The sequence below is a fragment of the Pleurodeles waltl genome, chromosome 1_2 (assembly GCF_031143425.1).
Source record: "Pleurodeles waltl isolate 20211129_DDA chromosome 1_2, aPleWal1.hap1.20221129, whole genome shotgun sequence".
Classification (NCBI taxonomy): domain Eukaryota; kingdom Metazoa; phylum Chordata; class Amphibia; order Caudata; family Salamandridae; genus Pleurodeles; species Pleurodeles waltl.
The window spans coordinates 330,588,449-330,613,089 of NC_090437.1; the positions used below are offsets into that span (position 1 = coordinate 330,588,449).

The 24,641-nt window shown below is 43.8% G+C and overlaps 1 protein-coding gene across 1 annotated transcript in view; it reads right to left on the reverse strand.

Moving 5' to 3' along the window:
* Positions 1–24,641, reverse strand: part of FOCAD (focadhesin) — a 1,081,710-nt gene that overhangs the window by 399,674 nt on the left and 657,395 nt on the right. Inside the window, exon 27 of the mRNA XM_069239095.1 lies at positions 21,866–22,104. Within this exon, the coding sequence (XP_069095196.1) occupies positions 21,866–22,104 (239 nt within the window). The remainder of the gene's footprint in view (positions 1–21,865; positions 22,105–24,641) is intronic.

The window sequence follows — 24,641 nt, forward strand, 5'->3', positions numbered from 1 at the left end:
ATCCCAAGGACTTGCAGTGGAACGATGAAGAATGGGGGCTCCGCGACCATTCTCGGGACATTCCTTTTGACCGAGATATAGAGCGGCGCGAAGCTGAGCACTGGGCCGCAATAAGCTTTAGGGACCACTCCCTCAAAGCTTTTGGATTCATGGCCTGGCACTCTGAGCATGATTTCAGGTTGTGAAAGCGCTGCAGGAACAACAAGCTCACGAGGTGCGGATCCGTCAAAGACATCGCCCGATGACAGAATCGGCAGGGCTTGAACCCGGTCTTACGTGATGACACCTCGATGAATCAGGAGTGTAGACACTCAAAAATCTTTAGCCAAAAGTTAAAAAAGACCAGTCAAAAAGTGACTGAAGGTTAGTTCTCCTTCGGATCAGTGCTGGCTGGTGCAGACAGTTGCGACTTGTTGTCCTAAAAGCAGGTAACAATGTGCACATTGTCACACTCCTCTACCAGTGTAAGTCGGTTACCTAGGGCATGAGTAGAGGAGAGGGTCCCAGAGGGCTGCAGCATGTATTGTGCCATCCTCAGGGACCCCTCCACCCCCCTAAACACGAGATGCAAACAACTGCCATTGCAGTCTGGGTGATCTGGTGCAGGCCAGGTGAAAACACAACAGGGCAAACCCATTGTGTGCCATGTTACTATCACTGCATCTAAATATATGTAAGTCTCCCCTACAGCAGGCCTGGGTGCCCTAAGGCAGGGTGCATTATATTTGATGTGTGGACATATCTGCAAGAGCAGATATGCCCCTGTGAAGTCCAGCCCCACTGCTGAGCATTGCAAGTGAACAGGAAAGCCATTTAAGGTATGTGCTGGATGCTCGTCAACACCCCTGAAGCAGTCACATAATGGCTTCACTGAACCCTATGGAGTTTAGTATCAAACACCACCTCGGATTTATTATGACATGCATCCAGAGGGCACCTCAGAGGATCCCCCCTGAACCCCACTAGTCTTGTGTGTTGGCTGACTGGACTTGAATAGATAGCCACTACAGACAGGTGTCTGACCCCTGGAGGTGAGAGCCCGTGATCCTGGAGGTCATAATCAAAGCCTGCTCCGGGGGGTGGGGGGGTGTAGTCACCCACTCCAGCAGGATGGCTAGCAGATCTGCAAACCAAGGCCGGGGGCTTCCAAGGCTTTACCGCCTTTGATATGCAAACACCCTCAGCTTCCCCAGACCTGGGTGTAGCCACCCCCTGCCCTGAAGCCACTTTGGCACCAAGACAGAAGGGAAGATTAGCTAGGCAGTAGGTGTGTACTACCTCTGGGCTAACCACATCCCTAAAGTGGGCTGCCAGAGGTGGACACTTGAGGATTTCCACCATCTTTTTGTTTTTGGTGGAACTAGGTCTTCTGGGATAGGAATATGCCCAATTCCCACATGAGGTTGTCATATAGGGGGTGTAGGCACCCCAAGGGTAAGTAGCCCATTGGCTACTGCCCTACACACCCCTAAATTCAGTATTTAGGTGGCTCCCCAACACCAGAAGACAGATTCTCTGGACACAAGAAGAAGAAGCACAACAAAGAGCTGCGAGAAGCAAGTACAGAGGAGCAGCTGCTGGCTTGGCCCCAACCCTGCCTGCAGTCCTTGACAATTGTGCAGAAAATGACTCGTCCTGCAGCTGTTCTGCCTCCAGAATCATGGGTGGGCTGGCTGCACTTAAAAAAAAAATATATAAATAAATAAGGCACCAGGGTCTCCCGTGGAGTAGCGTAGCTACTTCCCTGCACCCTGCAAGCACCCAAGAAGAACTCTGAAGACCGCAAAAACCCCTGCACCTGTGCCCCCTAGTCCGAGGCAAAGTGGGCCAACAGTGTCAGCGTTGTCCCCAGGCCCTCCAGGATACGAGCTCAACTGGGGTTTTTCAGCTGTGAACACCCCAACACTACCTGCAGAATCTAGGTGCGGGCCCCCTCTACCGCGACCGCTCTGGTGGCAAAGACCTGACGCCTCAGGGCACCTCTGCACCCGGCCCTCCTGAACAAAGGAGAAGAGGACCAAAGGTGTCCCGAACACCTCCGAGCATTGCAAGACCTGAGCCCCCTGCTGGTTCAGTTGGACTGCCCGCCCCCCCTCCCCCCCCCCCCCACCTCCCAGTCCTCACCTGCAGCCTCTTTTCCCCAGGACTGTTTCTCACTGAAACCAACAGGGCACCCGACGACGTAAAGACACCTCTGCAACCAGATGCCCCTGAGCCCCCTGAAATGACCTGTTGGTGTTGCCTTGGACAGTGCCCTGTACTTACCTGAACTCCTGAAGACTCGTCCTGTAAGTCACTGTTGAATGCTGTTATGGAATACATTTGTTTTTATCCATAGGATTGCATTACTGCTTTAAAGACACTTCAAGTATTTTGTTTATTTTCCTCAAACTGCATTAGTATTTATTCATGCAACAGTATTCTGGGGTTCAAACATAATATAACAAAAGTAACCATTTTTCAGTTAAACAATTGGTCTGGTGTTCTTTCTTGAATGTGTCATATTTATTGCCACTGTGAGTACAACAAATGCTTAGCACCACACTCAGATAACTGCTTGCTCACACTACCACAAAAGACAGCTTTTGTGATTGTCATTTGTAATCCTGTAAACCAATAAAGGTCATCTGGTCTGTCTGCACAGTGCCCCCCATACATTGGTGCACTACAATGACAGCCGGCTTCCTACAATCCAACCGCCACTAATACAAGGATTTTGTTTTAACAGCTTCAGTTATTTCTGATTAAACTGGCAGTGGTTAGCAAGCAGCCGAGCATTAGTCGGGGGAAAAAAAACAAAAAAAACTATAAACTCTAATTTCTGGACCCAGTTTTTAAATATACTATTTGATAGCATATCTATAGTTTGATCTTGCACTGGTTGCAAATCCTTATTAGCTATAAAGCCATAAAAGCACATAGAACCAGAACATCAGCAAAATAGAGTAATGTCCATTCAAATGGTCTTTAACATTTTCATTTAATTTCAAAGAACAAGGAAAAACATAAAAATCCAATAGATAAAACCTATCTACATTTTCTGGCTGATGTCTGCATAGTTGATCTATTTGATAAAATCTAAGAAATATATGAAAAAATATGATAGCAAATTCTCAGCAACTGCCATAATTTGTTAACATTCAATATTGCTCTACTCACCAGAGACGGAGTGTAGATTACCTGAACACAAAATAATAATGAGGATAAAGCCCTCACTAAGACAGATGATCTCCCCCACTTGCAGATGTTATCATGCCCAATACAAGGGCCGCTCCTCCATGAGGGTAGAGGAGCGTCGCTCCCTGCCAGCAGCAACTGCTGCAAATCCTTTCACAAGGAAGAGATAATAAACTGTTTGGAGACTTTCTTCTAATGGGAAAACAGTTTAATTTTCGTTAGAGCATGTATGATTAATAGTGGGAATGAAGCAAGGATTCAAACACAAAATCGATGTGCTGTGAAACCCACTAACCCATCCTGAAAACACTCCCAGAAACACTCATCATGCACCTTCCAGCACCTCAGAATCGGCTCTCCTCCCCAAAAAGCAATATGCATACCATGTTCCCTAGCATGTACGAAATCCAAGAGAAATCCCTGGATAAAAATGTGAGACCAATGAAACCTCTCTTCTGTCCTATATATACCACAATATTCTCTAAGAAAATCTCAATGCAATGATTTTGCTGTTTTACAGTGCACTTATAGGCATAGGTGGAAGTTCTTCAGCAAAAGAAACACAAGTATGGACTGTGTATTTGTCCAGACTTGAGCGGGTCAAAGAACTTGGGACTGTGCCAAGTAGGGCCCAAATACGTTGATTCCATTTATATCTTCAGTACATGTGGGAGGAGGAGAGTAGGGAGGTGTAGGAAAGTAGCATTTATCTGATATGGCTGCCCCCACTTTTTGCCTGTGTCAGTGTGTATCGGCTGTAGTACACTGGGATCCTGTTAACCAGGACCCCATAGTTTTGGTGTTCTCTCTAATAAATTGGGTTGGTAAGCATTACTTACACCCCATGATTGGCTACTGGTGTACCCCTGTAAGTCCCTGGTATATGGTACTTATGTACCCAGGGCATTGGTACACCAGGGGTCCACCATGGGTTGTAGCATACACTATGCCACCCACTGAAGCCAATGCAAACTGCATCTACAGGCCTGCCATTGCAGCCTTTGTGAAATGATGCATGCACCTTTCACCCCAGATACAAGGTTTACTGTATATCGCAGTCACTGCATTTTGACAGAGTGAGACCCCCCTGAGGTAGGCCCTTCAGCCCAAAGGCAGGGTGCATGGTTCTAGATGTGAGGGTACCCCTGCATGAGCAAAGGGGTCAGTGTGTTTACACTGTAATACACTGGGATCCTTGCTAACCAGGATCCTAATGTCAGTGCTATCTCCCCTAAATTTAGTTGGTAAGTAACTTTTACATCCCACAATCGGCATACTGGTGCACCCATGTAACTCCCTAGTATATTGTACTTCTCTATTGGTCTAAGGAGGCTGGCTCAGTTTATGGTGTACGCCTATGGTGTGGTACCCTATACTGAGTTGAGGCAACGGATAGGGATAGTGTTTTGGTGCCTAGATAACCAAGGCTCTCTAGGGGTAGCGGTCGAGAGCAGCTCAGGCTTATCAAGGAGTGTAAAGCACTTACATTTCCACAGTAGTCAGTCACTGATGTTCACACAAGAAAGTTCTACACCAAGTGTGAAATTAAAGTATTCTTTATTAGAACACTAGTACTATCCTAACATTTGTATATCTCCAATTGGAGATATCTACACACAATGAATATACCTAGAAACAAACAGGAAAAGCATAGAAATCCATGGGACCCTATAGGGGTGGCCGAATCATTTACCAGGAAAGTGGTATAAGAATAGAGATGATCAACCAAGAAAACTGTGTTAGGATCCCAGGGGCTGGGGAGAGTACGAAATCACCCAAGGCAAGTAACAGAAAACCCCCAAGCGCCCGTATGCAGAGGTGTATTTAGCCAGGCGTCCTATAGACTTACACAGGACCAATGCAGTTGGAATTTTCAGGATTCAGGACCCTTCCCAGAGGAATCCAGTTGGCACAAGGAAGGCTCTATAGCGCCCCCACCTGTGCATACCCAGGAAATTGGAGTACCTATACCAGGGAGCCCAGGTGCACAGGGGTGAAGTGGCATTGGAAACCTTCATTGGAGTCAAAGAGAGCCTCATGCGTCCAGCTGCTGCTGCGAACCATTGACCAGATCGGTGGAACCCAAACGCGGATTCCAGACAAGAAGAACCTAAAAGAGAAGGAGACAGTGTCCAGACCACTCTGAGATGCCTAGGCGGTGCAGGTAGGCAATGCCCGCTCTTCTTGGGGAGAAGTACCTAAAGGTTGGTGAAGGAAGAAGTCCAGCTGCAGAGTCCAGGTGACAAAGAAAGATCCTTGGAGTTGCCCACAAGCTATCCCACATCAGCCGCCGGATTGCAGAGGTGTCAGTGGACAGCAGAATCACCAACAAACCTTGGCAAAAGGAGGAATAATCTACAGGGATGTTTGCAGGATTTTGGCGACCAGCAAGGTCCTATCGACTCGACCTTTGGAGGGGAGTCTGGGCTGGCCCTAAGCAAGCAGGAGAGCCAACAGGAACTGTTGGAGCCCCCACGAGGACCCACTGGTAGCAGGCACAGTGAGTAGCAGGGAGGCCTCAGCAGCACATCAAAGAAGGAGTCCCATGCTGCAGGAGTTGCAGAGTGGATGCTCTTCTTGGAGTTGAAGAGTGCTGGAGGATGAAGCTTCTTGGAGTTCGAAGGTCTTCTGGAGGTAGAGTCAACAAGCCTTGACAATGAGAAACAGATGCAGTTCACAGGGCTTCCGGGCAACCAGCTCCATCGAGGGACCACATACTTCTCAGTTACAAAGAAGACAGGTCAGACCTCTGGGGAGCCACAGAACCACCATCTGTGTTGTAGAGTCTTGAAGAGTCTGTGGGACAGCAGGATCCACCAGCCAGTCATTGCTATTGAGGTGCCCGCAGATGCAGGGGAGTGACTCCCTCACTCCAAGGGAGATTCCATCTTGCTTTCCCAAGTGCAGGCAGAGTCCTTGTGGCCGTGATGGATGCAAGGCCACTGAGGTTGCAGAAGTTTTGCAGAACTTGGAAACAAATTTGCCAAGGCTTGTTGGCTCTCCAGTCCGGAGACCTCCTAGCTCCAAGAAGCTCAAGCCTCTAGAATTACACAGCTCCAAGAACGATGTCTTCCCTGCAACTCCTGCGCCATAGGCATCCTTTTTGATCTGCCCCTAAGGCCTCCCTGCGACTCACTGTGTCTGCTGTCAGAGGGTCCTGCTGGGGGGGGGCTCCATTGATTCCTGCTGGCTCTCCTGCTTGCTGAGGGCTGGCCCTGACTTACCTTCAAAAGTATTGTCTCCTGGACCTTGCTGGTCCACCAAAATCCTGCAACACTCTGAGCAATGTTTTCCTGCATTTGGCAAGGCTTGTAGGCGGTCCCACGGACCCCTTTGCAATTCAAAGACTGGCATGGACAGCTCATGGCTGACTCCTAGGGTTTTTACTGCATTGCATGTACTCCACAGCTGCACTTCTTCAAACACCGTCCTGCAGGAAAGCATCACCAAGAAGGTTACCATTGCCCCCTGTACCGCCTGGGCAGCTCTAGGTGGTATGGACTCTGTCCCCTCTTTCCTTAAGTCCTCTTCTTCCGGAATACACACTTGGGTTCCACCGACCTGGTCCACAGTTCACAACAGCAGCTGGACACCTGATGTCCCCCATTGTCTTCAACAGGAGGTTCTGACACAATTCCACCCCATGCACCAGGGCCCCCTGGTGTAGGTACTCCTCTTCTCTGGGTATCCACAGGCGAGGGCACTCTTTAATCTCTCTTGTCCCAATGAGTTTCCTCGGGGTCCTCTAGGAAGGGACCTAGAACTCGAAAACTACGGCCGGTACTTCCCCATGGTACCCTATGGACAATGACCCAGGGTTACAACTTTGCACTTTAGCGCCTGGAGAATCATTTCTACTTACCTTTGGTATTTCAGTACTTCCCCAGTCCTAAGGGTCCTTGAATGGTAGTTTGGGTTGGTAGTGATTTTCACATTCCTTTTTTTTACTATATGGTTTTGCCCCACCAGGGGTCCTTGTTATTCTATGCTGTTACCTGTTTCTAAGTATATTTTTGTATGTTCTTATCTTCGGATAGGATATATAACAACGTTAGTTTAGTGTGTGCGTGTTATAATAAATAATACATTATTTTTCTAACACTGGTGTGATTCTTTCCTGTGTGTACATCACTGACTGACCTATGTGATATTTGCAACTGCTTTACACCCTCCTGGATAAGCCTTAGCTGCTCTCAGCAGCTATCCTTTGAGAGCTCTGGTTATCTAGAACCTCCAACACGATTACTAATGATTGCCTAGACTCAGTACAGGGTGCCTTGCCTACAGGTGTACACCATATACTGATCCAACCTCCTACAGTGGAAACTATTCTAAGGTAGAGAGTGGACACTGGCCATTACAAGATATCCAACTACAGAATGGTTTCTCCGAACCTAGTCATGTTTGGTATCAAACATGTTAGATTCATGCAACTACAACAGCTTCAGTGTTAGCTGCATGATACCATGCATTTTGGGGTCTCTTTAGAGGATCCCCCATGTCTGTCTGTTCATCCTTGCCGATTCTGAGTGCAAGCCAGTGCTGCTGCTGACCCCAGACAATGTTCTGCCCTCCTGCTGCTGAGCTTAATTCGGGAAGGGGAAGGCAGAACAAAGGATTTCCTTTAGAAGAGAATTGTTACCCATCTCTCCTTTAGAAATAGGTGTCTCTGGGCTAGGGTGGGGGTGCTCCTGAGTCCCACCAGACTCCTTTGAAGGGCACATTTGGTGCCCTTCTTCCGAAACCAGTTCCATCCAGTGCAGGAGCCCCCAAGCTCCTGCTCTAGTGCAAGACACACAAAGGACAGCAAAGTGACTATCCTGTCCAGCTCTCCTACTAGGGGGGTGCACAGAGCTCTCCCAAGTGGCTACTTGATTCTGCCATCTTTAAACAAGATGAGCAGAGGTCCCTGGGAGCAGCTGACTGGTCAGTCTAGTTGAGTAGCATCACTGTCCCCTCCTTATAGGTGGGTCACCAGAGAAGTCGTCCAACCCCCTCCCTGGGTTATTTAAGGGCTATCCTGAGGGTGAGGCCCCAGATTCATCTTCAAGACTTCTTCTGGACACCGAATTCTGCTGCTGGACTTTGCAAGACAAGACTGCAACTGGTAGGAGGGCTCCTACTGAAACTTTGTCCCCGAGCATTGCAAGACCTCTGCAACTTCCGTGCATCCTCCAGAGTTACGAGGACTCTGCCTGCATTAAGGACATCCAGAAGGAATCTCCCGTGGGGTGAAGGAGTCACTCCTCTGCAACTGCAGGCACCTCCAAGTCTACGACCGGTTTGTGGATCCTACTGTCCCACGGACTCCTCAAGGCTCTCCAACACAGGTGATGGTTCAGTGGCTCTCTAGAGGTCTGACCTGTCTTCTTTGCAACTGGGAAGACGGTGGTCCCTCATTGGAGCTGCTGGGACGGAACCCTTGTGCACTGCATCTGCTGTCAACACCAAAGCTTGTTGGCTCTTAAACTGGAAGACTTTCTAGCTCCAAGAAGCCCCAGCCTCAAGCATCACACAACCAATGTCCTCCCTGCAACCTCTGCAACGTGGGCATCCATCTTCTTTGTGCTGCTAAGGTCTCCTCGCGACTCCCTGTGTTTGCTGTCAAAGGGTCCTCTTGGGGGTCTCTATCAATTCCTGCTGGCTCTCCTCACTGCTGAGGGCAGGCTCTGACCTACCTGTACAGGTTGAGGCCCTCAGGCCTCGCTGGTTTCCAATACTGCAACTTTTTTTGCAACTCTCCTTTTGCATATACCAAGGCTTGTTGGTGGTCCTGCTGACCACGGACCCCTCTGCATTCAACAACCGGCATGGGAAAGCTGCGGACAACTCCTGGGGATCCTTCTGCACTGCCTGGACACCGCAGCTGCATCTTCATGACAACCATCCAACAGCAAAGCAACCACAAGGGTGGGTGTGGCCCTCCTGCACCCCCTGGATGCCTCTGGGTGGTATGGACTCTTCATACGTGCTATGTGCCTGGAATCCACACCTGGGTTCCACAGACCTGGTCCACGGGTTACCGCAGCAGCTGGACAACCGAAGTACCCACTAACTCCAACAGAAGGTTCCGACACTTGACCCCTTTGCACCTGGGCTCGCTGGTGTAGGTACACCAGTATGCACGGGTGAGGGCATACTTCACCAGTCCTTGTTTCAAAGGGTTTCCTCTGGGTCCTCTGGTAAGGGTCTATTTCCAACCTTTTCCTAAGCGCGACTCAGCCAATGTTATCCTATGAGACTCCCGACACTACGTAACACCTCTGCACACAGGCTCCTGTGGAATTCCTGCTACTTACCTTTGGTGTTCTAGTACATTCCCAGTCCTTAGGATTCTTGAAGGTGTCTTGGTCAGCTGTGACTTTCCTTACCCATTTTTCTAGTATATGGTTTGCCCCTGTGTTGTTATATTCTTGTACGTACCTGTTTTGAAGTATAATTCTGTGTGTTCATATCTCCAGTTAGGAGATATACCAAAGTTAGTTTAGTGCCTGCCTGTTAATAAATAATACCTTTTTTTCTAACACATGGTGTGGTTCTTTCTTATGTGTAAATAATTGACTGACTCTGTGGTTATTGCAATTGCTTTACACCCTTTCTGATAAGCCTTAGATGCTCTTAACAGCTACCCTTTGAGAGCTATGGTTATTAGAAACCTCTGACACTATCACTTAAGTTTGCCTGAACTCCGTGCATGGTGCATCACCTATAGGTGTACACCATATACTATGCCAGCCTCCTAAAGGAGGGAACAGTGTTCCAATCAGCTGTTGTTTCTTCAAAATATATGTAATGTGTGGCATCATTTGAAAATAGCTTGACACCACTAGATTCAAAAGATGACTGTAAGCTTGTGGCTTTTTTTTAAGATTTTGGTCTAAAATAATTCCTTTGCCTTCTCCCTCCACCTAAGCACTATCATTCTCTATGTCAGATGGCGCACAGTATAAATTATATTCTAAAGACATAAAAGGGTTTAAAAAAATCAATTTAAGAAGTAATGACATTTTTGAAGTTACGCCCAAGTCGTTTGTTGATAATATAGAGGGGCCTGGCTCACTAAGAAAGTAAAAACTTTGAGCAGGTAAGACTACATTTAGAATACATGTTGAGATAACTCTTGTTTTCCTTGTTATTCACAAGGAATTGCAGGAGTAGTCCTGGAAAATTGTAGCTGGTGCAAAATCCAAGGAAACGTACATATGTAAACATGTAGCAATTGTGTAATACCAAATGAACCAATGCAACACAACCATGGATTGGCAATCTTTTTGTGTTTTTGTTTCTTCGCAGAGAAATAGTTTTGCCTCAGACAAACCCTTCTGCATTATGCTCTACAATTTTAGGAACAGTTCCTTACCTTTTCCTAGACTGCAATTTGATTTACTTCTGCCCCTGACTGTTTACATGGTGGGAAACTGTCTAACAAATGTGTATGTGTATAAAAATACTTGCAGGTTTGGAATTCACCCCTTTTGTCAGTGTCTCAGTTCTGAAATGCCCAAAATAAGCCTTTGTCAAAAGATATACTCGCTTACAATTTTGCATACTTGGGTAATTTTATGTGTACTAAAATTGATTTACAAGGACAAATTCACACTTTATGAATCACAAACTTGTAAATGATGCTATCTGCTCATTCAAGTATTACTCATGACCCAATATAACTAAAATAATTTAACAAGAAATTGAGTTAATGGATAGAAAAATAGGTTAAGATATAAACAGGTATGCTATTAAAAGCTCCTCAATGTTAAATTGTTATTATAAACCACTCGGTGGAAAACCTTTAAAGATATTTCTTTAGTGACTACACTGCAGAAACTGCACTAAAATGTCACACAAAAGGGAACTTTAAATTAGGAAAATACAAATTTCTTTAAAATTGTAACCAAAAAGAAATAGTTAGAATGCAAAAACAATCAACCAATGGTTATGATCAACAAAAATAAGGCCTTAAATGTAATCTTTATACAACTGGCAACTGAAACAAGCATTTGCAACGCAATAAGTCTTGCATTTGCTTGAGTTAGAGCTTTTGGCTTTGTAAATTCTTACCTGTACTTTTCTTACCACATAAACTGCTCAACCCTGCCTCATAATTTAGTCTTTTCCTGCCACATAATTTGCAGGAAAAGACCAAATGATGGCCCTGCATATAACTAAAGCACTTCTATTTACTTTCTCCGTACTGACATTTCTTCCCGTGTCACTAAATGCCAATTACGCGTTGTTTATGAAAATTAGTACTCGCGCTATTTTTAGAACTTGTCCCAAAGACCTGAAAGAGGAATAGAGCTCCCAGAATGCCGTAGCTCATTCAAGGCAAGCCCAGGACTGGAAACAGTGTGACTGCAGTTGGCATGGAGTCATCTGATAACCTTACGAATGACAGACTTAAAATGACATCTGTTCTAACAGGAGAGAAATTGATCAAAATGATCGTAGCAACAAGTTGACTTCTGGAAAAAGGATCCTCGATTCCATGCACACAGTGTCACAAGGAAATTCGGAACATTATATATATATATATATATATATATATATATATATATATATATATATATATTTGTGCACTTTTTCGTTCCACCAGTAGATGGTGCCAGCGACTGCATTTTTATGTACCCGGGCACTTCAATTTCACAAGAGCAAGTTTCTGTGTTCGTTTAAGTGGAATGGAAACTAAAAACCCAGAGGCTTACATACTGTATGGGTGGGTGGCGGGCGAGCTCTGCTCCGCTGGCAGAGCTAACTTAGTTTTTGGCACTCAGCAGAGCAGAGCTCACCATGTGTTCACTGAAGCCCAGTTATGGGTCACACAGCGCAAGCCCAGATTGTCTGAGCTTGTACTGTGTGGCTCTTAACTGGGCTGCAGTGCGCAGTCTCGTCCCAACCTGGCGCCAGCAGCTCTAAATCCAGGAGGACTCCAGGCCTCCCTCCGCCAGCAGCACAGGCTGGGAGCAGCAAGCAGAGCGCCAGGCACTGGCAACGAGGACCTAGATGGATCCTCATTTTTTTTTTCCGTTCCTGTACACTGGTGCATAAGAGGCCTGAACCGGCCCTGAGATGAATTAAGGTAAGGGCCATAGGCAGCAAAAGCTGCCATTTCAGGCCTCTTGTGCACTGGCCTATTCAGGCTTCTTGTGCACCAGCCTGCCCCGTGTGTAGTGCAAAACGGGCAAGCTGGTGCACAAGAGGCCTGAAATGGCAGCTTTTACTGCCTATGGCCCTCTCCTGAACGTGCCTGACCTCAGAAGTGCTAGGAAGGGTCAGGCTTGGCTAACTGCTTCCATGATCAGGCACATTAAGGTCAGGGTGCTACTCCACGGCTCACGAAACTCTGCCTGCTGTGGAATTCCACAGAGTTTTAGATTAACTCAGCGGAATTCCACGGAGTGGAACTCTGTAAGCTCCACCGAGGCCTAATATATTGTTAAATGAAAACAATGGATCCAAAAAGAATACGAATGAAAGAGGATACCTGCCAAAAGAAATAATAAAGAATTACTGCTTCTATGGTTGTTACTGCAGTATCCAAAGAAAGCTTGAGACAAGTTGCCTGATCATCTCTCAAGTAGACAAAGCCGAAACCAGGGGGAAGGAAGGAGGCATGGCCATCCCACGCTGTAACAGGAGGAAGCATTACGTAGTGTGATGGCCAGCAAAAATGTTCTCTTAGTGAAATCCCATGGGCGGAAACTTAGCACCCAAAAAGAGGTACATTTAGTACAATGCACCAATAAAAATGAAGTATTTAGGTGAAGCACAACAAAAAACGAATGGCAAGAGTGGGCATGGTTAAAAGCCCATATTGAAAACAACACATCTTGCAGACAGCGCTGCATGCTGTCAAAGCTTGACCTAAAAACAGGTTTGGCTCTAAAAAAAAACAAAAGCGGATTGATTTGCACATTTTTGCATTCATGAATTTTAAATTCAATGGTGGCCAAAATAGGACTTCCTTTATTTCCTGTTTTAATTAATGAGGCCCTTACACCTGTAACCACAGCACTGAGAAATTGTGTGGAGCATAAAGGTTAAAGCACATAAACAAGATGATACATAATATACAACATATTACTTTTAAAGATCAAACCTGAAAGCCATATGTAGGATATTCAAAGGTAACAGATAATTTGGGTAGTAGACCAGCCACGAAATCAATAGAAATATGTCTAGTTTATTTCAAGAAGAAAAACTGTCTCGTTCCCATTCAAATAGGAAAAAGATCTTATAACTTACCAAAAGGGTAAATTATCAAATTATCGGAAAGATAGTGTATAAAAAAAGGCAAACTCCTTTTATTAAGCACGTCAGAAAATGTAAAAGGTGGAGTCCTCTTTCATTGGGCACTTGGCTTAAACTACATATAGTCAAAAGAAGGTTGATCCTGACGATTACAGGTTTTCTTAATAATATTTCGAAAGTTGTCCCGGTAAGCGTGTATGTTTAACTGGAGGATGTATGTGGAATGGGACTTAAAAAAAATATTGCAGAGTAAACAGAAGATATTATCAGACTTTTCTATAATATGCAGTGATATGCAGAGCTTTATTTAAAAGACATGTTAAGTGCAACGGCCCAAACCGTTTTGTAGCAATTTGTGCATAAACTGCCACTGCTGGTGCGGTCCACCTTCAACACTGATGCCACCCACTGATTTTGTTGCTAGCTCCAAAACAGAAGAACCTTTGGAAAGGAGGGGTCTGAAAATCTGCCTGGATTAGAACTCTGCCATCCCCTCCATTTGAAAAAAAAAATAAGGTTTGGTACCAGTGCTCCCATGAGAAAATGTGCAAAATATTGAATTATACAAGCATATTATTTTGACATAAATGAACGCCAAATTCAGACATTCTGAAAATGCACAAATAAAATATGCAAATGCTTTTTACCATCCCCAGGTATTACTGGGTCTTACCATCCATGATAGGTCTTCGAAAAAGGTAGCAAACATTGAATTTTCAGCACAGTTACTCTAAACATTGTCTAAAGTGCTTCATGTGGAGTCAGACAGTTAAACATCTGACTGTGTAATTTCATATAGCCATAATTTATCAAAATGTAAATAGTATCTTTCTTCACTTTATTTTCCAACTGGGCCTTTCCAAGTTGATTAAGCATATGGTTGGAAGTGACAGGGTAGAGAGGAACAAGTTACTTACCATCCGTAAACGCTTTTTCTGGGGATACAGTACCTACCTGAAGATTACATAACTTCTGAATATCCCATGTGCCAGCCTGGAATGGAAACTTTTTAAAAGCTCTCCTAGGCCAATAAGGGGCATCAGCTCCAACAAGACCCTGCATGTGACACTGAGTTATGTCACTAAAGCCAGAAATCGCTCCCACTGGGGTGTTGACGTCAATTTCCATCTATTTTATATGTCTGTGAGACAAACGGGTGGAACTAACATCACAACTGTAGGTGCAGTTTTTACTAAAATAAAAGCTTAAACAGTCAAACACATACTAAAAATATATTCACAAGCTTCTTTAGTATATACAGTCATGCAACAGAAAGGAGAGTGGTCAGTGAGGAATATGCAAGTAGATACTATATCCACCAGAATAAGCATTACTGAAGGTAAGCAATTTGTTCTACTAATGGCTTTATCTAACTGCAGATTCCTCAGCTTTTGAATAGAATCCTCAGCAGTACCACACCTGGAGGCGGTGCATGTCTGTCTATACCAAACAAAAATCCTCTAAAGCAAGCATAGTGACCATCCCTCCTTAATTTAGAATCCAAAAAAATAATGCTTTGCAAAAATGTGAAGGGGGGCTCAAGTAGTTGCTTTAGAAATATCTGACACCGGGACCCTTTTAGCTAAGGCTGGGCTAGAAGCTTTAGCTCCAGAAGAATGATCACAAATACCTTTAGGAGGCACCTTGTTTGCTATACTGTATCAGGGTTTGAAGCAGAGGATAGTACATCTCGATATAGTCCTCTTGTGTACTGCTTTTCCTTTCATTTTCTCAATAAACCCCACAAAGAGCTGGTCATCCAGTCTGAACTCACATGTCCTACACACAGCAAAACTGACAGCTCTTATGAGATCCAATCGATGAAGTCTTTCCTCCTCTTTGGTTGGATGGGGAGGAGGACAGAATGTGGAAAGTGTGATGGACTGACCCAAATGGAGAGGAGTGACCACTTTCGTCAGGAAGGCAGCTGTGGTTATCAACACTAACTTGTCAGGAAGACCGTGGTGAAAGCAGGTTTTACATACAAGGTTTGAAGCTACCAAACAATAACTCACCTTGCAGACGTGATGGCAATAAGAAAAACTGTTTTAAATGTACAGCGCCACAAAGAACAACTGTGAAAGGGTTCAAAGGGGGAATCCATCAGATATGTAAGAACTAAATTAAGATTCCAATGAGGGACAATAAAAGGAGTGAGAGGATATTTATTTGTAAGCCCTTTTATGAATCTCAAAACTATACAAAGTGAAAACTGTAAAAAGCGAAGATTGATCTGGCTATCAAATAAATGCAGAAAGGGTTGCCAAATAATCCTTAACTGTGGCAACTGAGCAACCCTGTAAAGCTAAAGAAATGGCCAAATTCAAAATATCAGACAAACTAGATTTTAAAGGATACAATGAATTCCCATCACAACACTTAAATGTAGCACATCTACCAACACTAACAGATTTAGTGGAGTTTCTTCTGGACGATAAAATAATATCAACCAATTTAGAAGGGAGTAAAAAGGAACTCAAGTTGCCCTATTCAATCTCCAGGCATGTAGGTGCCAGCTCTGGAGCTGGTAGTGTAGAACTTGCCTGTGCGTCTGCAAGAGGAGGTCTCCCCAGAGAGGAATACAGAGGGGAGGTGAATGAGGTCTGCATGCCAAACCCTTTGTGGTCAGCCCGTGGCAATCAGGATTACTTGTGCCCAGTCAAGATTATCTTCCTCAGCTTCAGAGGAATCAAGGGAATGGGTGAAATGAGTAAAACAGCTGGAAGCTCCAGTGCGAATGCAAAACCTGAACGGTTGCAGCCTGTCTATCATTTAGTAGCTCAGGGAAATGTCACTGCACCCCCTCAGGCAATTTCAATATAACCTCCTGTGCTGAATCCACAAGGGTATGAATATACCTACAAAGTGGACAGGTAGCATTGTTAGTCTGAGGAGCCATACTCTAAGAAGAGAAAATCTTTTTAGGCTACTGCTTTATTTTCTTGCCTCCCTATCCACAGGCAAGGTGGGAAATTAACATGGGTTCAGTTTCAAAGACTATGAGGCTTGGATAACCAGGATCTCTGGTGTAGGAGTTGATCATAAAAAGAGAAGATCAGTGGGAGTCAGTTTACATTGTCTGGCTATTGGTTTGCAAACACTTATAGCTATTGTTGGTTTTTGCCAAATAGCCAAAATAGGCTTTTTCAAAGCCACATTAGAGGGGAGTAATTGTACAATGGTCACAGAAGAACAGTGGAGCACCTCAGTCACAATATTAGTTTTTAGTTCCTTAGTAGGAAGCAGAAGATCAAACATTTCAGCAGCTTTTTGGATGACCGAATAATATGTTTAACTTCTAGAGGTGGAATACCATTTGGAGAAAGCAATTTCCACTCTGGGGACATAGCTAAACCATACGCCTCTTGATTCTTCTAAGTCCAAGTCTAGTGAAGGCTGGTCATCAGAATCTCCCTCTTCTTCTTGGGAATCGTTACTCAAAGAAAAAAACACTCTTCCACAATCAGTCTTTGAGTTTCTTTACTGGACTTGTGTTTAGGTACCAAAGAGCACTGATCCAGAAGGTGCTATCCTGCAGGACGCTGGGGTCCTAATGTCATTGGCACTGGTATCAGTAGTGCCAGAGATGTTAATAATCCAACCAAGTCGAATGATGAGATGTCGGTGCAGCACTGCCAGGGTCGATTGTGGCATCAGTGAACTCCTTGAAGGAGGAAGCATTACTAGAGATGATGCGCTCTTGTGGGCAACCTCCCTCTACCCGGAGTCGTTTGTGGAGTAAAGGGAGCGTGCTGGTAAAGTGTCAGAAAGCCTCCTGGGGTTATGCTAGAGGACCCCTGGACCCAAAGACGCATCAGACGGAACCACTGCCCTATTAAAAATACTGAGCATTATGTTAAAAAAATGACTGGGATCTGTCCCAGTAGTGGGAAAAGCTGGGCACACTTGTTCTAGTTGGGGTCTAGGTACTGGATTCGAAGACGGTGTTGTGTCCGGCACCCCAGGTGTTGGAATCAGAAGAGGCGCTGGATTTGAAGGTGGCAATGTTTTTGGCACTGGAGACAGAGCTTGCGTGACCTTTGGCCATTCTTCCTCCAACTTCGGTTGCAGAGACACTGACCTCGGTGACTTATCATTCAATAATCGAAATTGAGACTCATGACATTGCTTCTTCTTATGTTTACTTTTTGCCAACTTCAAAGAATGAGGCAACAGCAATCTGGATCTCAGTTGAGATTTTCTATGACCTCTCGTCTCATTCCTGTCCCAGGCCATGAACAATTAAGCTTCTCTCTTCTTCAAAGCCTTCAGTTTCCTCCTCTGACAACTGGAGCAGGCATCAACATCATTGTCCAATCCTAAGCACCAAAGACAGATGTCATGCGGGTCAGTAATAGACATCTGACCATCACAGTCCTTGCAAGGCTTAAAGCCAGACTGTATCAGTGGATACATCCTGAAGAAAACTGCACCTTTTTAATGGAGAAAACGTAAAAAAAGACAATTCCACATGGAGAGTTTGAAAAACCGTTATGCGTCAAAGGTGTGGAAAAAAGGGAACTGATGTTAGCACACTGACGAAGATGGTTTATGGCTCCAGTGACATTATGTGGTGCCGTGTGTGGAGTCGAGTTGGAGCGGACGAACCTATCTGCGTGGGAGAGCTATCACAATATTTCTGTTCCAGGCTGCGGTATGGGATATTCAAAAAGTGAGGAATCTGCAAGTAGGTGTATCCATCAGAAATTGAAAGTTACACAAATCACATACTACAGACATCAGTACAAGGTAAATCCTACATACTTAAACAGATACGATATTGCTCATTTACAACAATACGTATATATTTCATTAAAAAGAAAACTGATCATTTCTTACCTCTTAAAGATCAGGTATTCACTGAACGGTACTCATTTCATGGACCTTAGGCGGACAAGATGCAAAGCCAATTCTAGCCAGACTATCAGTTTAAAAACACATATATTAATTGGATCTAGTAACACTATGACGTATCTTCCCAGAGTTTGAAACATGCAGATTATAGACACACACGTCTGTGCTGTGGCCATAGAAGGTTCAGCAGCTGATCTAGAATAACTAGCAGTGACCATTACTGAAACTGACAAGTTACTTACCTTCATTAATGCTGTTTCTGGTGGATACCCCACTGCATATTCTTCATCTTTTGAATTTCCCTAGGTGCCAGACTAGATCCAGAACCTTTTAAAGCAACTGCTCCTGCGTACCGATAGGTGGTACCATTGGCTCCACAGTGACCTTGAGCCACTGTAGGAATTGACTGCACAGAGCAGTAAAAAAGGCACAGCCCTTGCACAGAGTATCCACCAGAAAGTGTGTAACTAAACTATTGTGCACTTCTGCTGGATACTGCTGATCTCCGATTTGTTCCCTATAGAATAGATACCAAAGCAATGCCTCTCAAAATGTGGAGGGTCTGAGGCGTGGACTTACATCAGAAAGTCCTGCAAGATGGAGTGGACAATATGGCTCTCCCTGCAGCCTTGAATTATAAGAAAGTAGTGCACAGATGCTCATGTACAAGTCTGGCAGATGTAATCTCCTGTGTGGCCAAGCCATGGCATGATCTTAATCACAGACCACTCCATATGGACAAGGTTTGCTTCTGAACCAACTTTCCCTTCTTAGTACAGGCAAAGCTAAAAAAATGTTGGTTGTCCACCTGTTACACTTTTGTGTATTCAATGCAAAAACTAAGAGTTTCTTTGGGATGCGACTGGTTAAGCCTCTCTCCCACCTAGGCAGATTGAAAAAAGGCAGAGAGAGATGCAATATTCCACATAAAGTGGCAAGTTATCTTTTAGCAGTATTAAAGTGCAAGATCATAGTATCCATTTGTCACTGAAGAAGCTAGTATATGGAGGTTGCACTGACAGCAAAAGTAATTGCAGTGAAAAATACAGGTTTGACGGTCAGCAATCTCAATGCACTATGCATAGGCTTGAAGGTTAGGCACATTAAAAATATGAGACCAAATTAGAGTCAAATTAAAGCATGTCACAAGTAGTGACTTGATTAACAAATATATGTCAGAAAACAACAGAAATGCCTAACAAGTAACATAACCCAAAAGTGCCCACTGCAAAAACGTCCTGGACCAAAGACAAAAAAAAATCCTGGGGATGGCCATCTTGGTTGTTGCCACACTTGCTCACAAACTAGGCCCAATGACCAGAACAAATAGATTTGGCAGACAGAGAAACTAGCCGCAAGAATACCATCTATTATTGCTTTGGTAAGACTAAACTCGCTCAGTCGGTGCTGTTCATTCTCCATGAATGGAGATGTAGGTTGTGGGGATTCGGATGCAGGACACTGCCATGTTGCTGGAACAGGAAAGCATCCCGAAGAGGGAAGAAGATCAGAGGGCAAATGCTCAGGCTAAGGAGATAGGAATACAACACTCCCCTAGCTCAACCTTGGGCTACTATAATGATCTGAGATACGAGTGGGAAGGCAAACAGAAGATTGGAATATCACTTCAGGCGGAAAGGCTGTCCTAGGGAGTCTAGTGGTGTAGTAGTTGCAACACTAAGTGCTCGACGGTGTTGAGATGATTTAGTGAGGGCAGCCACACTGTACCAGGCGAAGAGGCCATTCTTGACACCCCTCAACACCCCCAAATTACATCTACTGAGCTCATCTGCCCTGGCTTTTAGCTGTCAAGTCCCATGGATCATGGGTGGAAATAACCTGGGCCAAAGCCAACATCTTGAAATTGTCCTTCTGAAGGAAGGTTTTCAGAAGTCAAAGGTCAAACACTGGTCTCACTCCTCCATCCTCCAGTAGAGACTGAACTTCCTGTACCACAATGAAACATGATATCCTGATGTTTAGAGAGAAACAAGATGTTGGGGAGAAATATACAATACATCAAGGTGCACTGTTCCGAATGGAGGGACTAAGGGCCTGATTACAACTTTGGAGGAGGTGTTAATCCGTCCCAAAAGTGACGGTAAAGTGACGGATATACCACCAGCCGTATTACGAGTCCATTATATCCTATGGAACTCGTAATACGGCTCGTGGTATATCAGTCACATTTGGGAGGGATTGACACCTCCTCCAAAGTTGTAATCAGGCCCTAAGTTCTTTATTTTTGACACAGATCAACTGGGCACTTCAATGCTCAGAAGCAAGAGCCGTCACACACCCAAACAGGTGTCATGATTCATCATTGGGCCTGCTCCACATTGGGTCAGCGCTGCAATGCCCAAGAGGCCCACAGAAACCCTAAGTGTGTCTGTAATGTAAAATAGTGTAAAAGAAAACTTATGTATGTGTCTAGGTGCCCTATATTGAGGTTGACTTGAAATTGAAAAGAACATGAACAAATGATACAGCACAAATAATAAATGCATCATAAAACATATGGTGCACCCAAGCACCCAGTGTTAACATGCAACCCAGGGGTTGTGGCTTCTCGCTTGAGAAAATCTCTGAATATGTATTCTTTGCACATATATTCAACTACTGAAATGGAGTCTAGATTTTGGACTACTGTCAATGCCAAATCAGAGTGTGAGCATATACTGTGGTCACAAACAAAGCTGTTCCTACTGGCTAACTTCTGACAGCATCAATGTGTATATAAATACATACACTTTTCTTTTTTCTTTGCTCTGATACTCAGCAAATGCTTTTAGTGAGCTATGTCCTGATACAATGCCACTCAGGTTCTTCTTAAATGGAGGTCTTTGTTTACCTTGCAATGCTACCCTTAGCGCTACCAGCAACTAAAGCTCCGTTTCCATCCTAGGGCTGAGAACATCCCTCTCTGGACAGCTCAGACAGACATTGGGTATCACTCTGTTGTAGTGATGGATCACTTGCTGGTTTTCTCAAACTTGTCTTGGAAAGAAATCTAATATCTGCCTCTGTCCCCATTATAGAACTTCACAAACCACACATGCCTTGATGACCCTCCTACGGTGAGAAACTCAAACTACCTGAAAAGACTTAGACGATAGGGGGATGAATGGCCAATCATACTACTTGGCTCAGAACTAAATTTGCAAACACAATGGATTGGTTCAAGTGGAAAGCACAAAACTATTCACCCATTGTCCTTATTTCTTCCTAAGTATTAACCAGAGCCAAACAAATTACAGATATCAAGCCTTTGGCATGATAGTCCCATTTTAGTCAATGATGTACTTACATTTTTTTTTAAACTTCCAAAAATGTTCCTAATACCTTGTATACAAGTCGGAGAATGACCTCATTTTTCCCCAGTACAAATATCTGCCTCAAATTTTCAAACACTAGTATGTCAAATATATTGATGAGTTTAAGAATGCGGAATGTGTATGACCACTTAGGCAAATGTAACGATTTATGGTTCTTGTTGAAGAGTAGTGGAAACCAAACAATCTATGACAAGAGAAAAGTTTAGGGGGATGCAGATAGTCAAATACTTACTGAATACTGTCAATCGTACCTGACTTTTTCTTCGCACAGACGGGAAATAAACATCCCCAGAGCGAGCCCCACATGGATCTGAACAGCTTGGGCCTCATCGGCATTGGGCTTCCCAGGTAGCCTTGCTGTCAGTATGCTCAGGATTTCTTCCACTTTCTCCTTAGAGTTTACAACAATCACAGGCACCAAGAGAGACAGAGCCGTGGCAGCACAGGACCGTGCAATTGCACTGGAAGTGTTCTCACCCGAGTAGGATTTCTAAAAAACAGAAAAGCAAGATTAAAAAAAAATCTACGTTTTCTCATTTTACATATATTTTATTTCTTTGTGAATGGAGAAAGTTTTTACAGTTCCAAAAACAAAGTGTTCTTGAAGGTAAGAACACAAAAGACACCAAATCCTTTCTGGCAGGGGCGATCACTGCAAATCCTGGAGTATGCCACATCTATATGGATAACCACTGACTTTGTAAAATGAGGCATAACCACTGACTATATAAAATGAGCCCCATTTAAACTCATAATATGTCAATTTACATTTTGTGAATATCCCAAACATCTGGCACAGATCTGGCCGTCATGAGCCTAGCGTTGGATACTTCTGAAGAAAATTATTTTTTATAAAGATCTGTAAAGAGTCACTGGTGTATGTGACCCAAGCGTAAAGATCACAGTGTTAAGTATACTTATACAAAGCAAATCAATGGGAAAAAAATACTTTTCCTACCAATGACTACTTCTTGCTATATGTAAAACCTGAAATACATTTTGCAAAGGTTTAGAAAATATTTCAAACTGATGTCACCTATCACTACCCTCAACAAGAAGAGTTAGAGTATGGGTTTTATTATGACAGGGACACCCAAATTCACTTTTTGTGATGTATAGGAGTTTTATCACAAAAGTAACATGCACATTAGGGCAGGCTTCAATTGGGATGGTCTGGGGAGGCATTTCTGAAATATGGTAAGAAGGTGGGAATCACAACTAAAATCGCAAAGATCCGCAGTTTGCCTGAACATGAATGACAGTGATTTCCTGACGTGATGGGGTAAATTAAGGGAAAAAAGTGACTGGTGAACTAAAAGCTAATAAGCAGGCACAAAGAAGTGTTACACATACTCGTTTTTCTCAGTGGGTGCCTAGGTCATTGTAAATAACCAGCGTGGATTCCTCAACATACTCAGACAAAATTCCCAAAATAAGGGGACACTAAAAAACCTCAGTCGAGGGTCTACATTTTTTTCAAGCATGAGCAGGTTTTCACTTTGCACAACTCATTTGCTATGGTGCATTATGTCCCAACATAAAATTGTGTATCCTGGGTCACACTCTTCTGGCATGATTCCCAAAGCTATCTTGTGCACACAGATCTAACTTAGGCAGAGAAAGAGCGGCATAGATGAGTGTAAAATTATAAAACAAGTCATAAACTGTGGCTTAGCACACTCATTTTAGTGTAATATTGCACAAGTATGGTTTCATTTTATATGGTAGAAAACCTCCTCCGCAGGGCTGGGGGCATTTTGAGTGGAAACACTGGCAAAAGGAAACACTAACAAACTGAAAGGCTTGCAGGTATCAACCAAATGTTGCACGCAATTTTTTACTTTAAATAGGCCCCTAAATGTACTCCTACAACATACAAGAGTACAGTTATGTTAGCTGTATGAAAGTCAAGGCAACAACGTAAAATTGAAGGCAGGGTATGGGAAAAAAGTTAAAAGTTGGCATGCTTTGAGGCTTTACATTTACACATATGTAATTATGCACTCCTAAATGGGACCCAATTTGAGTAATGTAATTTCACAAAAAAATTCATTTTACTTCTGAAAACCAATGATTGTCACAGAATCCCACTAGAGTTGTGGTATTCTTTATAGTAGAAGGACACTTAATCCAAACGTAGGTGGAAACTTACGCGAGTAAATTCACAACTACTTTTTATGTGCCAAGTCATTAGTGCAGATGATAGGATTCACATAAACGCAGTAAGAACCCACTCATGCAACAGATACAATTTCACTGTGGAGTATTCTTTAATGCATTTGCCCCAGAGTGAGCGGAAAAACTGTGGAAGTAAGAAGGAAAAAAAACAAAAAGAATCCCATTCCCAAAAATAGAACCCTGGCAAGCCTGCATTTTTAAAACTATTTTGTGCTGCAGAGTAATGCAACAGACAATAAACGTTTAAAATTAATTTATAAAAAAAGTGAAAATGCTGACATTTAAGAGTGGCATGTGCATGTTTGCAAAAATAAAAAGTAAATAAGAAATTAGACATTTCTGCAGGAATTAAAAACATGAAAAGTAGTGATTGGCCAAAGTTTCATGAGATTGAAGGGGACTGAGTTTCAGGCAGATTTGTAAATGTGCAAGAGAAAAAAACTCTGGTCACTCACAGTGAAGGGGGCCAATGGCTGAAGTGGGCTGCCCACTGTCCCATGCTGGGGGGTGTGACAGGTGGAACAAAATATGAAAGGCATTGAAACATACCCATTGATGAAGAAGACCAACCAAAAGCCCCATTTTGTACATTTTGCATTTCTATGTTTTTTTCATGTAACTGCAATGCAAACACATTGCAATTGCTGGAAAGTGGATTATTAGTAAGGGCAGGTAGGTACCTATACTTAGCAATAGGCCACAATCTCACAATAGGTCCAGTCAAAATCTCAATAGATTAATCCTTGCTCTACCCTTGGGTAGCTTCGCCCATGAGCAGTTAAGCTTAACTTAGGAGACAAGAGAGTAAAGCATTTAATATCAACAAAACAGTAAATAGGTAAAAAACAG